Source organism: Oncorhynchus gorbuscha, linkage group LG13 (assembly GCF_021184085.1).
Source record: "Oncorhynchus gorbuscha isolate QuinsamMale2020 ecotype Even-year linkage group LG13, OgorEven_v1.0, whole genome shotgun sequence".
NCBI classification, from domain to species: domain Eukaryota; kingdom Metazoa; phylum Chordata; class Actinopteri; order Salmoniformes; family Salmonidae; genus Oncorhynchus; species Oncorhynchus gorbuscha.
In genome coordinates this window covers 44951321-44968224 of record NC_060185.1, presented here as the reverse complement: position 1 = coordinate 44968224, position 16904 = coordinate 44951321, and the positions used below count along the sequence as shown (strand labels likewise).

The 16904-nt window shown below is 45.1% G+C and overlaps 1 protein-coding gene across 11 annotated transcripts in view; it reads left to right on the top strand.

Annotated features, from left to right (window-relative positions):
- LOC123992968 (rap1 GTPase-activating protein 2-like) overlaps positions 1-16904 on the top strand; it is a 158539-nt gene that overhangs the window by 96954 nt on the left and 44681 nt on the right. For 6 of the 11 annotated variants that reach the window (XM_046294655.1, XM_046294654.1, XM_046294656.1 and 3 more), the window contains 11 exons: positions 68-112; positions 1295-1327; positions 2307-2525; positions 3006-3109; positions 4202-4280; positions 4670-4723; positions 6614-6697; positions 6834-6934; positions 9130-9259; positions 9575-9730; positions 10133-10204. In XM_046294655.1, the coding sequence (XP_046150611.1) occupies positions 68-112; positions 1295-1327; positions 2307-2525; positions 3006-3109; positions 4202-4280; positions 4670-4723; positions 6614-6697; positions 6834-6934; positions 9130-9259; positions 9575-9730; positions 10133-10204 (1077 nt within the window). The remainder of the gene's footprint in view (positions 1-67; positions 113-1294; positions 1328-2306; positions 2526-3005; positions 3110-4201; positions 4281-4669; positions 4724-6613; positions 6698-6833; positions 6935-9129; positions 9260-9574; positions 9731-10132; positions 10205-16904) is intronic. The other 5 variants (XM_046294653.1, XM_046294663.1, XM_046294662.1 and 2 more) reach the window with 1 other exon arrangement.

The window sequence follows — 16904 nt, the reverse complement described above, 5'->3', positions numbered from 1 at the left end:
GTGTAAGTCCAGGAATGATCTTTTTGTACCCTTGTGACCCTCCGTCCACATGCGTGACCCTAACCAGGTCCCTAAATCGGAGGAGACGAAGCCCCACTCGCAGAGAAGCAAGGTCTGAGAAACACACACACACACACACACACACACACACACGTCAGTGTCACCGCTAGGCTTCTCTGTCATGATGCATTGACCTCTGTCCATTCCTTTATTCATGTATTCCTTTATTTGCCCCCCCCCCCCCCCTCCATCCCTTCTTTGTTTGATTGCGATGGTGGTCATCCTCCGTGCTCGCCCTGTCAGCCACTGGAGTAGTTTCACCACTCTCTAAATGACTTAGCTCTCTCTTAAGACCCCCCCTCAACCAGGACAAAATGTAGGCTAACATAAAATAACAAAGAGCTGTGCATGAATGAATGCGATTCCCCTCAATCTCCTGGGACTATATACTGTGTAAAAACAGAGGCATGGAGATCGATTGGAGTCGATGGTGAACGTCCAGGGATGGACTGGCCATAGGGCAATTCTGGCAAATGCCAGAAGGGCTGGTCCATCTTTAGTCCATCTGTCTAAAAAATAAAATGTTTGTGCAAAATTATTATAATAATAATAATGGGTGCCTCAAGTAAAACAAAATGGGCTGTCGTGGTGGGCCCCGAGGGACAAAATGGGGCAGTGTGATAGAAATACGCAGGCCTATTTCTAGTCACAGTCCGTCCCTGTGAACATCATATCACAGCAGGTTTAAAGGTCATACAGCAGCTGACTGCTAACCAGCCCCAGTGACTTAATGATGAACCCAGGGGCTCACAGAGTCAATCCTGAGACTCGTATCCCTGAGATTGTCGGAAGGTTTAGAGTCCTCCATCAATGTATGCCTGTTTGATTAATTTGTTTCATTGTGTTGCATCACTCATTGGACCATCTGTTGCTTCTGTGGAATAAGTCACTGTATATATGTTCACCCTGAGTTGCTGTGTTCACGCTTGCTATAGTGACGGACTGCCTCAGTTGACCTCATTGTAATGTAGTTCAAGGCCCTGTTTGAGTTCTTTACAAACACAACCTGCCTTTCTCCCTCCCTTGAAGCAATCACTGATCTTACACAAATTGATAGGTGTGAGCAATAGTTCTATTTCATAGCATTCACCAACCCAGCCTTGTCAGATCAGGGATTTCTTTACGGAAGGGAGGAAGGAAATAGGGGTTCTCTGCAGTATTTGAACAGGGCTGTAATTATTCCAGCCTGTAAGGTTAATGATCTGTGTGTGTCTCTCCTCTCTCTGTCTGACAGGATGACTACATCCCATACCCGCGGATAGAGGACGTGAGTCAGCGCTCTGATACGATCATATCAATTGGATCAAAACACGATGCACAAACAAGCATGAACAACACAACACACACACACACACACACACACACACACACACACACACACACACACACACACACACACACACACACACACACACACACACACACACACACACACACACACACACACACACACACACACACACACACACACACACACACACAGTTATGCACATACTGCTGGTCAATGTAAAACAAGGCTCAAATAACTTTTACAGGCACATTTATAATCAAAGTTCCAAGCTCTAGGCAGTGTTCTAAGGTGCTGCATCATGGTGCTTGAGGCGTCACTACAGACCCGGGTTCAATTCCAGGCTGTGTCACAACCAGCCATGACTAGAATTCCCATAGGGCGGCGCACAATTGGCCCAGTGTCGTCCGGGTTAGGGAGGGTTTGGCCGGGGGGGCCTGCAGGCTGACCTCAGTCGTCACTCGAACGGTGTTTCCTCCGACACATTGGTGCAGCTGGCTTCTGGGATAAGTGGACAGGTGTTAAGGAACGTGGTTTGGCGGGTCATGTTTCCTCCGACACATTGATGCAGCTGGCTTCTGGGATAAGTGGACAGGTGTTAAGGAACGTGGTTTGCATGGCTTGATGCAGCTGGCTTCTGGGATAAGTGGACAGGTGTTAAGGAACGTGGTTTGGCGGGTCATGTTTCCTCCGACACATTGATGCAGCTGGCTTCTGGGATAAGTGGGCAGGTGTTAAGGAACGTGGTTTGGCGGGTCATGTTTCGGAGGACGCATGACTCGGCCTTCACATCTCCCGAGCCCTTTGGGGAGATGCAGCGATGAGACCGTAATTGGATATGACGAAATTGGGGAGACAAAGGGGGGTAAAATAACAAATGTTTATTTATATGGCCCTATTCTTGTGGATGGGGATATTTTGGTACATAAACCCCTTGCCCCTTTGTTGTGTGGCTTAGATTCTGGAGAAGGGTAGCCCATACCCGCAAGTGATCCTGCCCCAGTTTGGGGGTTACTGGATTGAGGACGCCGAGGCACCTGCAGGCACCCCCACCTCTTCGGACGGCAGCTTCTGTGAGGAGGATGACGGAGGGGGCATGAGCCCTGCGGGGGGGTTCGGCTTCAGGCTGGAGTGTAACAGCACGGCCAGGGCCTACCGCAAACACTTCCTGGGCAGGGTGAGTCAAGGCCTATTTGACTTGTAGTAATAATGTAGGTGTGTGAGTGGGGGAGGAAGGGGGGTCTGCGCCTGCATGTGTGTGTTGTGTTTATGTTGATGTGTGTATGTGTGTGTGTGTTCTCTGTAAGGGTGTGTATCCCTCTTTAAGTCGTTCTCCATTCAGTGTTGTTCCTATTTCAGGCATAATTCTGCTCTGGGATTATGACTAAGCATGTTTTAAATATATATTCATGTTCAATAGTTCCGGACTCAAACAAATTAAGAATCAGTCGTTTGGAAAAAGGAACGTGTAATTGACTTAAATTATGCGGAGATCTGTGAAATATTGAGTGTAAGACCTTATTTGAAGGTGTGTAACTTCTTTAAACTGTCTCATCATACTGTGTAGTGATTCGCTGTCTGTCTAACCCTCCCTCCCTCCCTAACTTTTTCCCCCTCTATCTTTCTTTCACTCTGCCTCTCTCTCTCTCTTATTCAGGAGCATATGAATTACTACTGCACAGGCAGCAGTCTGGGGAACCTCATTATGTCACTGAGGCACGAGGAGGCAGAGGGCCAGGAATTCCTCCGCATCATGCTCAGGTAACTACAGTAGGGCCAGGAGTTCCTCCATCATGCTCAGGTAACTACAATAGGGCCAGGAGTTCCTCCATCATGTTCAGGTAACTACAGTAGGGCCAGGAGTTCCTCCATCATGTTCAGGTAACTACCAGGAGTTCCTCCATCATGGGCCAGGAGTTCCTCCATCATGTTCATCATGTTCAGGTAACTACAGTAGGGCCAGGAGTTCCTCCATCATGTTCATAACTACAATAGGGCCAGGAGTTCCTCCATCATGGGTAACTACAATAGGGCCAGGAGTTCCTCCATCATGCTCAGGTAACTACAGTAGGGCCAGGAGTTCCTCCTCATGCTCAGGTAACTACAATAGGGCCAGGAGTTCCTCCATCATGTTCAGGTAACTACAGTAGGGCCAGGAGTTCCTCCATCATGCTCAGGTAACTACAGTAGGGCCAGGAGTTCCTCCATCATGCTCAGGTAACTACAATAGGGCCAGGAGTTCCTCCATCATGTTCAGGTAACTACAATAGGGCCAGGAGTTCCTCCATCATGCTCAGGTAACTACAGTAGGGCCAGGAGTTCCTCCATCATGCCAGGAGTTCCTCCATCATGCTCAGGTAACTACAATAGGGCCAGGAGTTCCTCCATCATGCTTCCTCCATCAGGTAACTACAATAGGGCCAGGAACTCCATCAGTAGGGCCAGGAGTTCCTCCATCATGCTCAGGTAACTACAGTAGGGCCAGGAGTTCCTCCATCATGTTCAGGTAACTACAATAGGGCCAGGAGTTCCTCCATCATGTTCAGGTAACTACAATAGGGCCAGGAGTTCCTCCATCATGTTCAGGTAACTACAGTAGGGCCAGGAGTTCCTCCATCATGTTCTGATAGCTTCAGTCATATAATAACATACAGTAGGGTCGTCGTCTGGACCCATAGTTATAGTCACACTACCCCGACAGTACCTTGTGAACATTTATTTCCAAATATAAGTTATTTTACACTTGCCATAACTTTCACTGTAGAAATAGGAATTATGTATTTGCAATGTGCACATAACCTACCTTCTTTAAGATGTGGTTACTGATACTGGTTTTGTGCAATCATCACCCAGGTCGAGGACAAAGACACACCATGACAGGATCTCTCTGGCAGGCCTCAACCAGCTTCCCAGTGTACCCCAGATAGCCAAGGTAAGGTGTGCTGACCTAAGCACCACCAATGCAACGTGCACTCAATGTAAAGTGGCGATCTGGGTTTCAAGCATCAACAATACGGCCAGCCCGCCACAGTGTGGGTGAACAGCTGAGGGATGGGTCTGAAGAAATGTTATGAGATCAAGATTTTAGTTTCAACCATGTGTTGAAACTATGCAGTGTTTGTTTACAATTACATTGTTTCCAAAGAATGCAGTGAAACAAGCTTTTGGGTTCTGATGCATTAAGACAGTTGCTTTAAGACAGTTGGTACATGCCAAAAAGGCATGTACCAATCACCGATTGCCCCTTTAACCTAAAATCCATTTGTTTCCGTCACTGTGGTTTCAAATGTATCTGTATCTATCTGTTTGTCTGTGTTTCAGCTTCTCTGCGACGACGTGACTGGCCTGAAGTTCAACCCAGTCCTCTACCCCAGAGTGAGTCTGCTCCACAGTTTCCTTTCAGCCAGGCGCTTCCATTAGGTCAGGTCATGGAAATAGAAATCATTTCCTAGCAGTTGTATTTCATTGGGGCATGCAGCGTTTTCAAAAAGATGTTTCTTATTGGACGAGTCCAGGTAGTCTCTCCCTTTTTCAGTCCCTTTTCTTCCATTTGCTGCCTAATGAATATAATCCAATTTCCACCTGGTTCACTATACAGCCTGGCCCCTCTGTTCTCTCTTACTGATGTGGTGTAGGCAGTGCTAAAGACAGATCTGTTCCAGGAGCTGTTCATCACTTCAGAGGTCATTTGGATGATGGAGCTGATTGTTGTGCCTCTGCTCCGGGTCCTGTAGAACTCATCTGTTACTATGACAGTCTGCTCAGACTGCTCCCCCTCTCCTCCACTCCCATCCCTTACTAGTCTCAGCTGGCTGCCTTTCAAAATGGCCACAATCAACCCACAGTGGTCATGATCATTAGAGCATTAAACGGAACATTTTCACAGCTGTAAAATGGAAATGAGCATTTCTTATTGGACAAGTCCAAGTAGACCCGCCCTGTTTTAGTCGGTTTATTTCCGTTTGGTGCCTATTGAATACAACCCTGACCTCCCCAGACGTGATTGTCATACAATACAAGTATGTGGACACCTGCTCATCGAACATCTCATTCCAAAATCATGGGCATTAATATTGAGTTGGTCCCCCCTCTGCTGCTATAACAACCTCCACTCTTCTAACAAGGCTTTCCACTTGATGGTGGAACATTGCTGCGAGGACTTGGTTCCATTCCGCCTCAAGAGCATTTGTGAGGTCGGGGACTGTTGTTTGGCGATTATGCCTGGCTCGCAGTCAGCATTCCAATTAATTCCAAAGGTGTTCAATGGGGTTGAGGTCAGCGCTATTTGCAGGCCAGTCAAGTTCTTCCACACCGATCTCGACAAATCATTTTTGTACAGACTTCGCTTTGTGCATGTGGGCATTTTCATGCTGAACAGGAAAGGGCCTTCGCCAAACTGTTGCTAAAGTTGGAAGCACCGAATCATCTAGAATGTCATTGTATGCTGTAACCTTGAGGAGCTGAACCATAAAAAACTTGCCACAGACCATTATTCCTCCTCCACCAAGCTTTACAGTTGGCACTATGCACTAGGCAGGTAGCTTTCATCTGGCATCTGGCCAAACTCAGAGTTGTCCATCGGACTGCCAGATGGTGAAGTGTGATTCATCACTCAAGAGAACATGTTTCCACTGCTCCAGAGTCCAAGGGTGTCGAGCTTTACACCACTCCAGCTGACGCTTGGCTTTGCTCATGGTGATCTTAGGCTTGCGTGTGGCTGTTCAGCCATGGAAACCCATTTCATGAAGCTCACTGTCAAACAGTTATTTTGCTGAGGTGGCTTCCAGAGGCAGTTTGGAAGTCGGTAGTGAGTGTTGCAACCGAGGACCGATGATTTCAATGCACTACAGCTTCAGCACTCAGCAGTCCCATTCTGTGAGCTTGTGTGGCCTACCACTTTGTGGATGAGCCGTTGTTGCTCCCAGACTTTTCCACTTCACAATAACAGCTCTAGCAGGGAAGACATTTGACTGACTGACTTGTTGGAAAGGGGTCCTATGACGGTGAAAGTCACTGAGCTCTTCAGTAAGGCCATTCTACTGCCAATGTTTGTCGGTGGAGATTGCATGTCTGTGTGCTCAATGTTATACACCTGTCAGCAATGGGTGTGGCTGAAATAGCCAAATCAACTCATTTGAAGGCGTGTCCACATACTTTTGTATATATAGTGTAAATGTCTGCCCGAGTCATGGAGGGACTTTATCACATAACTGGGTATTATATGTACATGCACATCCTTATAAATTTAGATGTTTTTGGTTTCAGGGCTCTCAGCTGATAGTAGGTTATGACGAACATGAAGTGAACAATACCTTCAAGTTTGGTATCATCTACCAGAAGTTTGGTCAGGTGAGTGTGAAGTGCAGGTTGGTATTGCCAAATGGTGTTTCAGTTTATTCCTTATCAATGCCATACTATTTATTTTTGCCCTCTCCCATTTAATCTTCTCCCCTCATCGCTCTCTCCTCTCATCGCTCCACCCTAGACGTCAGAGGAGGAGTTGTTTGGGAACAACGAGGAGACGCCAGCCTTCCGAGAGTTCCTTGGTGTTCTGGGAGACAACATAGAGCTGAATGACTTCAAGGGGTGAGAGACGTACAGTGCCAGTGAAAAGTGTGGACACACCTACTCATTTCCAGGGTTTTTCTTTTGACTATTTTCTGCATTGTGGAATAAAAGTGAAGACCTCAAAACTATGAAATAACACGTGTGAAATCACGTCGTAACCAATAAAGTGTTAAACCAATCCAAATATATTTTATATTTGAGATTCTTCAAAGTAGCCACCCTTTGCCTTGATGACAGCTTTGCATTCTCTCAACCATCTTAATAGGATAGTCACCTGGAATGCATTTCAATTAACAGGTGTGCCTTGTGAAAAGTACATTTGTGGAAATTCTTTCCTTCTTAATGCGTTTGAGCCAATCAGTTGTGTTGTGACATGGTAGGGGTGGTATAAAGAAGATAGCCCTATTTGGACTAAGTGCATATTATGGTAAGAACAGCTCAAATAAGCCAGGAGAAACGACAGTCCATCATTATTTTAAGACATGAAGGTCAGTAAATCTGGAAATTTCAAGAACTTTTAAAGTTTCTTCAAGTGCAGTCGCAAAAACCATCAACCCGTATGATGAAACTGGCTCTCATGAGGAGCACCATAGGAAAGGAAGACCCAGAGTTACAAGTTCATTACGGGACGGCAGTAAGCCTAGTGGTTAGACCGTTGGGCCAGTTACCGAAAGGTTGCTGGATCGAATCCCCGAACTGACAAGGTACTAATCTGTCGTTCCGCCCTTGAGCATGGCAATTAACCCACTGTTCCCCGGGCGCCAAAGAGGTGGATGTTGATTATGGCAGCCCCCTGCGCCTCTCTCATTCAGAGGGGTTGTGTTAAATGCGGAAGACACATTTCAATTGAAGGCATTCAGCTGTACAATTGACTATTGACTTTCCCATTAGAGTTAACTGCACCTCAGATTGCAGCCCAAAAAATGCTTCACAGAGTTCAAGTAACAGACACATCTCAACATCAATGTTCAGATGAGACTGAGTGAATTAGGCCTTCATGGTCAAATTGCTGCAAACAAACCACTACTAAAGGACACTAATGATAAGAAGAGACTTGCTTGGGCCAGGAAACATGAGCAATGGACATTAGACCGGTGGAAATCTGTCCTTTGGTCTGACGAGTCCAAATGTGAGATTTTCGGTTTCAACCACCGTGTCTTTGTGAGACGCAGAGTAGGTGATCGGATGATCTCCAAATGTCTGGTTCCCACCGTGAAGCATGGAGGAGGAGGTGTGATGATGTGGGGAGTGCTTTGCTGGTGAATCTGTCAGTTATTTATTTAGAATTCAAGGCACACTTAACCAGCATGGCTACCACAGCATTCTGCAGCGATACGCCACCCCATCTGGTTTGGGATGGCGTTTTTCAACAGGACAATGACCCAACACACCTCCAGGCTGTGTCCTTACACTTACATAGTTGACCTAGAAGGAGAGTGATGGAGTGCTGCATCAGATGACCTGGCCTCCACAATCACCCGACCTCGCCCCAAATAAGATTGTTTGGGATGAGTTGGACCGCAGAGTGAAGGAAAAGCAACAAACAAGTGCTCAGCATTATGTGGGAACTCCTTCAAGACGATTGGAAAAGCATTCCAGGTGAAGCTGGTTGAGAAAATGCCAAGCGTGTGCAAAGCTGTCATCAAGGCAAAGGATTATACTTTGAAGAATCTCAAATATAAAATATATTTGGATTTGTTTAACACCTTTTTGGTTACTACATGATTCTATATGTGTTATTTCATAGTTTTGATGTCTTCACTATCATTCTACAACATAGAAAATAGTCAAAATAAAGAAAAACCAATGAATGAGTAGGTGTCCAAACTTTTAACTGGTACTGTAGATGCAACTCTACTATTTATGCTCTACTTCTGAGAGGGAGGGGGAGAGAGAGAGAGAGAGAGAGGCAGAGAGACAACTCTACTACTACTCCAATACTGAGAGGGACAGAGAGAGTTTTATTTTTATTTTTATTTCACCTTGATTTTTCTAAGTCATGTAGGTACCACTGAGAGAGAGAGAGTTCATGCAGAGAGAGAGAGGGAGAATGGATGGAGGGAAGGATATATACTACTGCTACCCTGCTACCATTCCTCATGAGTAGGGCCAGGAGTTTTCCCTGTCACGTGATCAGGAAATGCTCCTGGCCCGACCCAATAATTGAACGTCATGGTAATGCTAATCATATAGTGTTGTCACTGTGGTCCTAGGTTCCGTGGTGGTCTGGACGTATCCCACGGTCAGACAGGCTCTGAGTCCGTCTACACCGTCTTCAGACAGAGAGAGATGATGTTCCACGTCTCCACTAAACTACCCTTCACCGAGGGAGACGAACAACAGGTACTGACCACGCTACACCACACACAGCATAGTAACAGTGGTTACAGTAGGTGTTTTGTGTGTGTGTGTGTGTGTGTGTGTGTGTGTGTGTGTGTGTGTGTGTGTGTGTGTGTGTGTGTGTGTGTGTGTGTGTGTGTGTGTGTGTGTGTGTGTGTGTGTGTGTGTGTGTGTGTGTGTGTGTGTGTGTCACTCATAAACCCCCTCTGTTTCTTCTTCCCTCTCACCTCACACCTTTCTCTAATACTAATTATACTGTAGATCATACAGTCAAACAGTCCTAAGTTGTTTACAGAACACTATGCTCTTGTCCCTCAGCTCCAGAGGAAGAGGCACATAGGAAATGACATCGTGGCGGCGATCTTCCAGGAAGACGCCACCCCCTTTGTACCTGACATGATTGCCTCCAACTTCCTCCATGCGTATGTGCTGGTGCAGGTGGAGAACCCTGGTACTGAACACACTACATACAAGGTCAGTACTATATCCTACTATGAACCTTACAGGCTCACTATGTGATATTTGCTAAATTGTTTTTAAAAATGTATTACAGAGTGGGCCTTTAAGGCATGGATATGATGTAACCGGTGTGAAATGGCTAGCTAGTTAGTGGTGCGAGCTAGTGGCATTTCAATCGGTGACGTCACTCGCGCTAAGACCTCGAAGTAGTTGCTCGCCTTGCTCTGCAAGGGCCGCGGCTTTTGTGTGATGATAGGTGACGATGCGTTGAGGGTGACTCTTGTCGATGTGTTCAGAGGGTCTCTGGTTCAAGCCCAGGTTGGGACAGGGAGAGGGACGGAAGCTACACTGTTGCAATTACCTAAGCCAGACTCTCTATACAGTAGATGTGTGACATGAATTGCTTTGTGTCTGCAGGTGTCTGTTACAGCGAGGGAAGATGTACCTCCATTTGGCCCACCTCTCCCCAATCCAGCGGTCTTCAAGAAGGTAAGCAAGAGAGTGAATTACAGAAAAAGATACAGAGAGAGAGAGTGAGATTGAAGGAGAGGGATAGATTGAAGAGAGAGAGTGAGATTGAAGGAGAGGGATAAAGAGAGAGAGAGTGAGATTGAAGGAGAGGGATAAAGAGAGAGAGAGTGAGATTGAAGGAGAGGGATAAAGAGAGAGAGTGAGATTGAAGGAGAGGGATAAAGAGAGAGAGAGAGATTGAAGGAGAGGGATAAAGAGAGAGAGAGTGAGATTGAAGGAGAGGGATAAAGAGAGAGAGAGTGAGATTGAAGGAGAGTGATAAAGAGAGAGAGAGTGAGATTGAAGGAGAGGGATAAAGAGAGAGAGTGAGATTGAAGGAGAGGGATAAAGAGAGAGAGAGTGAGATTGAAGGAGAGGGATAAAGAGAGAGAGAGTGAGATTGAAGGAGAGGGATAAAGAGAGAGAGAGTGAGATTGAAGGAGAGGGATAAAGAGAGAGAGAGAGATATTGAAGGAGAGGGATAAAGAGAGAGAGAGAGATTGAAGGAGAGGGATAAAGAGAGAGGGAGAGATTGAAGGAGAGGGATAAAGATACACAGAGAGAGAGAGAGAGAGAGAGAGAGATTGAAGGAGAGGGATAAAGATACAGAGAGAGAGAGAGATTGAAGGAGAAAGGATAAAGAGAGAGAGAGAGAGAGAGAGAGAGAGAGAGAGAGAGAGAGAGAGAGAGAGAGAGAGAGAGAGAGAGAGAGAGAGAGAGAGAGAGAGAGAGAGAGAGAAGGAGAGATAAAGATACAGAGAGAGAGAGATTGAAGGAGAGGGATAAAGAGAGAGAGAGAGAGAGATTGAAGGAGAGGGATAAAGAGAGAGAGAGATAGATTGAAGGAGAGGGATAAAGAAAGGAGAGAGATAGAAGGAGAGGGATAAAGAGAGAGAGAGAGAGATTGAAGGAGAGGGATAAAGAGAGAGAGAGAGAGAGAGAGAGAGAGAAGGAGAGGGATAAAGAGAGAGAGAGATAGATTGAAGGAGAGGGATAAAGATACAGAGAGAGAGAGAGATTGAAGGAGAGGGATAAAGATACAGAGAGAGAGAGAGATTGAAGGAGAGGGATAAAGAGAGAGAGAGAGAGAGATTGAAGGAGAGGGATAAAGAGAGAGAGAGATAGATTGAAGGAGAGGGATAAAGAGAGAGAGAGTGAGATTGAAGGAGAGGGATAAAGAGAGAGAGAGTGAGATTGAAGGAGAGGGATAAAGAGAGAGAGATAGAAGGAGAGGGATAAAGAAAGAGAGAGAGAGAGAGATTGAAGGAGAGGGATAAAGATACAGAGAGAGAGAGAGAGAGGGGAGAGAGAGAGAGAGAGAGAGAGAGAGAGAGAGAGAGAGAGAGAGAGAGAGAGAGAGAGAGAGAGATTGAAGGAGAGGGATAAAGATACAGAGAGAGAGAGAGATTGAAGGAGAGGGATAAAGAGAGAGAGAGAGAGAGAGAGATTGAAGGAGAGGGATAAAGAGAGAGAGAGAGAGAGAGAGATTGAAGGAGAGGGATAAAGAGAGAGAGAGAGAGAGATTGAAGGAGAGGGATAAAGAAAGAGAGAGATTGAAGGAGAGGGATAAAGATACAGAGAGAGAGAGATTGAAGGAGAGGGATAGAGATACAGAGAGAGATTGAAGGAGAGGGATAAGAGAGAGAGAGAGATTGAAGGAGAGAGATAAGGAGAGATAAAGAGAGAGAGATTGAAGGAGAGGGATAAAGAGAGAGAGAGATAGATTGAAGGAGAGGGATAAAGAGAGAGAGAGTGAGATTGAAGGAGAGGGATAAAGAGAGATAGAAGGAGAGATAAAGAAAGATTGAAGGAGAGGGATAAAGATACAGAGAGAGATTGAGAGAGAGAAGAGAGAGAGAGAGAGAGAGAGAGAGAGAGAGAGGAGAGGAGAGATACAGAGAGAGATTGAAGGAGAGGGATAAAGATACAGAGAGAGAGAGATTGAAGGAGAGGGATAAAGATACAGAGAGAGATTGAAGGAGAGGGATAAAGAGATACAGAGAGAGATTGAAGGAGAGGGATAAAGATACAGAGAGAGATTGAAGGAGAGGGATAAAGATACAGAGAGAGATTGAAGGAGAGGGATAAAGATACAGAGAGAGAGAGAGAGGGAAGGAGAGAGGAGAGAGAGAGAGAGAGAGAGAGAGATTGAAGGAGAGGGATAAAGATACAGAGAGAGAGAGAGATTGAAGGAGAGGGATAAAGAGAGAGAGAGATTGAAGGAGAGGGATAAAGAGAGAGAGAGATAGATTGAAGGAGAGGGATAAAGAGAGAGAGATAGAAGGAGAGGGATAAAGAAAGAGAGAGAGAGATTGAAGGAGAGGGATAAAGATACAGAGAGAGAGAGAGAGATTGAGAGAGAGAGAGAGAGAGAGAGAGAGAGAGAGAGAGAGAGAGAGGAGAGGAGATAAAGAGAGAGAGAGAGAGAGAGATTGAAGGAGAGGGATAAAGAGAGAGAGATAAAGATTGAAGAGAGGGATAAAGAGAGAGAGAGAGAGAGATTGAAGGAGAGATTGAAGGAGAGGGATAAAGAGAGAGAGATTGAAGGAGAGGGATAAAGAGAGAGAGAGAGAGAGATTGAAGGAGAGGGATAAAGAGAGAGAGAGAGAGAGATTGAAGGAGAGGGATAAAGAGAGAGAGAGAGAGAGATTGAAGGAGAGGGATAAAGAGAGAGAGATTGAAGGAGAGGGATAAAGAGAGAGAGAGAGATAAAGAGAGAGAGAGAGAGAGATGAAGGAGAGGATAAAGAGAGAGAGAGAGAGGAGAGGGATTGAAGATACAGAGAGGATAAAGAAGGAGAGAGAGAGAGAGAGAGAGAGAGAGAGAGAGAGAGAGAGAGAGAGAGAGATTGAGAGAGAGAGAGAGAGATAAGAGAGAGAGAGAGAGAGAGAGAGAGAGAGAGAGAAGAGAGAGAGAGATAAGAGAGAGAGAGAGAGAGAGAGAGAGAGAGAGAGAGAGAGATAGATAGATAGATAGAGATAAAGAGAGATTGAAGGAGAGAGATAAAGAGAGATTGAAGGAGAGAGATAAAGAGAGAGATAAAGAGAGATTGAAGGAGAGGGATAAAGATACAGGGGGAGATTGAAGGAGAGGGATAGAGATACAGAGAGAGATTGAAGGAGAGGGATAGAGATACAGAGAGAGATTGAAGGAGAGGGATAAAGATACAGAGAGAGATTGAAGGAGAGGGATAAAGATACAGAGAGAGATTGAAGGAGAGGGATAAAGAGAGAGAGAGAGATTGAAGGAGAGGGATAAAGATACAGAGAGAGATTGAAGGAGAGGGATAGAGATACAGAGAGTAGAGAGAGAGATTGAAGGAGAGGGATAAAGATACAGAGAGTAGAGAGAGAGATTGAAGGAGAGGGATAAAGATACAGAGAGAGATTGAAGGAGAGGGATAGAGATACGAGAGTAGAGAGAGAGATTGAAGGAGAGAGATAAAGAGAGATTGAAGGAGAGAGATAAAGAGAGAGATAAAGAGAGATTGAAGGAGAGGGATAAAGATACAGGGGGAGATTGAAGGAGAGGGATAGAGATACAGAGAGAGATTGAAGGAGAGGGATAGAGATACAGAGAGAGATTGAAGGAGAGGGATAAAGATACAGAGAGAGATTGAAGGAGAGGGATAAAGAGAGAGAGAGAGATTGAAGGAGAGGGATAAAGATACAGAGGGAGATTGAAGGAGAGGGATAAAGATACAGAGAGAGATTGAAGGAGAGGGATAAAGATACAGAGAGAGATTGAAGGAGAGGGATAAAGATACAGAGAGAGATTGAAGGAGAGGGATAAAGATACAGAGAGAGATTGAAGGAGAGGGATAGAGATACAGAGAGTAGAGAGAGAGATTGAAGGAGAGGGATAAAGATACAGAGAGTAGAGAGAGAGATTGAAGGAGAGGGATAAAGATACAGAGAGTAGAGAGAGAGATTGAAGGAGAGGGATAAAGAGAGAGAGAGAGATTGAAGGAGAGGGATAAAGATACAGAGAGAGAGAGAGATTGAAGGAGAGGGATAAAGAGATTGAAGGAGAGGGATAGAGATACAGAGAGAGATTGAAGGAGAGGGATAGAGATACAGAGAGAGATTGAAGGAGAGGGATAAAGATACAGAGAGAGATTGAAGGAGAGGGATAAAGAGAGAGAGAGAGATTGAAGGAGAGGGATAAAGATACAGAGGGAGATTGAAGGAGAGGGATAAAGATACAGAGAGAGATTGAAGGAGAGGGATAAAGATACAGAGAGAGATTGAAGGAGAGGGATAAAGATACAGAGAGAGATTGAAGGAGAGGGATAAAGATACAGAGAGAGATTGAAGGAGAGGGATAGAGATACAGAGAGTAGAGAGAGAGATTGAAGGAGAGGGATAAAGATACAGAGAGTAGAGAGAGATTGAAGGAGAGGGATAAAGATACAGAGAGTAGAGAGAGAGATTGAAGGAGAGGGATAAAGAGAGAGAGAGAGATTGAAGGAGAGGGATAAAGATACAGAGAGTAGAGAGAGAGATTGAAGGAGAGGGATAAAGAGAGAGAGAGAGATTGAAGGAGAGGGATAAAGATACAGAGAGGGATAAAGATACAGAGAGAGAGAGAGAGAGAGAGAGAGAGAGAGAGAGAGAGAGAGAGAGAGAGAGAGAGAGAGAGAGATTGAAGGAGAGAGATTGAAGGAGAGGGATAAAGATACAGAGAGAGAGAGAGAGATTGAAGGAGAGGGATAAAGAGAGAGAGAGAGAGAGAGAGATTGAAGGAGAGGGATAAAGAGAGAGAGAGATAGATTGAAGGAGAGGGATAAAGAGAGAGAGAGATAGATTGAAGGAGAGGGATAAAGATACAGAGAGAGATTGAAGGAGAGGGATAAAGATACAGAGAGAGATTGAAGGAGAGGGATAAAGATACAGAGAGAGATTGAAGGAGAGGGATAAAGATACAGAGAGAGATTGAAGGAGAGGGATAGAGATACAGAGAGTAGAGAGAGAGATTGAAGGAGAGGGATAAAGATACAGAGAGTAGAGAGAGAGATTGAAGGAGAGGGATAAAGATACAGAGAGTAGAGAGAGAGATTGAAGGAGAGGGATAAAGAGAGAGAGAGAGATTGAAGGAGAGGGATAAAGATACAGAGAGTAGAGAGAGAGATTGAAGGAGAGGGATAAAGAGAGAGAGAGAGATTGAAGGAGAGGGATAGAGATACAGAGAGAGATTGAAGGAGAGGGATAGAGATACAGAGAGAGATTGAAGGAGAGGGATAAAGATACAGAGAGAGATTGAAGGAGAGGGATAAAGAGAGAGAGAGAGATTGAAGGAGAGGGATAAAGATACAGAGGGAGATTGAAGGAGAGGGATAAAGATACAGAGAGAGATTGAAGGAGAGGGATAAAGATACAGAGAGAGATTGAAGGAGAGGGATAAAGATACAGAGAGAGATTGAAGGAGAGGGATAAAGATACAGAGAGAGATTGAAGGAGAGGGATAGAGATACAGAGAGTAGAGAGAGATTGAAGGAGAGGGATAAAGATACAGAGAGTAGAGAGAGATTGAAGGAGAGGGATAAAGATACAGAGAGTAGAGAGAGATTGAAGGAGAGGGATAAAGAGAGAGAGAGAGATTGAAGGAGAGGATAAAGATACAGAGAGTAGAGAGAGAGATTGAAGGAGAGGGATAAAGAGAGAGAGAGAGATTGAAGGAGAGGGATAAAGATACAGAGAGGGATAAAGATACAGAGAGAGAGAGAGAGAGAGAGAGAGATAGAGAGAGAGAGAGAGAGAGAGAGAGAGAGAGAGAGAGAGATTGAAGGAGAGGAAGATAAAGATACAGAGAGAGAGATTGAAGGAGAGGGATAAAGAGAGAGAGAGAGAGATTGAAGGAGAGGGATAAAGAGAGAGAGAGATAGATTGAAGGAGAGGGATAAAGAGAGAGATAGATTGAAGGAGAGGGATAAAGAGATAGAAGGAGAGGGATAAAGAAAGAGAGAGAGAGAGATTGAAGGAGAGGGATAAAGATACAGAGAGAGAGAGAGAGAGATTGAGAGAGAGAGAGATAGAGAGAGAGAGAGAGAGAGAGAGAGAGAGAGATTGAAGGAGAGGGATAAAGAGAGAGAGAGAGAGAGAGATTGAAGGAGAGGGATAAAGAGAGAGAGAGATTGAAGGAGAGGGATAAAGATACAGAGAGGGATAAAGATACAGAGAGAGAGAGAGAGAGAGAGAGAGAGAGAGAGAGAGAGAGAGAGAGAGAGAGAGAGAGAGAGAGAGAGAGAGAGAGAGAGAGAGAGAGAGAGAGAGAGAGAGAGAGAGAGAGACAGAGACAGAGACAGAGAGAGAGAGAGAGAGAGAGAGAGAGAGAGAGAGAGAGAGAGAGAGAGAGAGAGAGAGATAGATAGATTGAAGGAGAGAGATAAAGAGAGAGAGAGAGATTGAAGGAGAGGGATAAAGAGAGAGAGATTGAAGGAGAGGGATAAAGAGAGAGAGAGAGATTGAAGGAGAGGGATAAAGAGAGAGAGATTGAAGGAGAGGGATAAAGATACAGGGGGAGATTGAAGGAGAGGGATAGAGATACAGAGAGATTGAAGGAGAGGGATAAAGAGAGAGAGAGAGATTGAAGGAGAGGGATAAAGATACAGAGAGAGATTGAAGGAGAGGGATAAAGAGAGAGAGAGAGATTGAAGGAGAGGGATAAAGATACAGAGGGA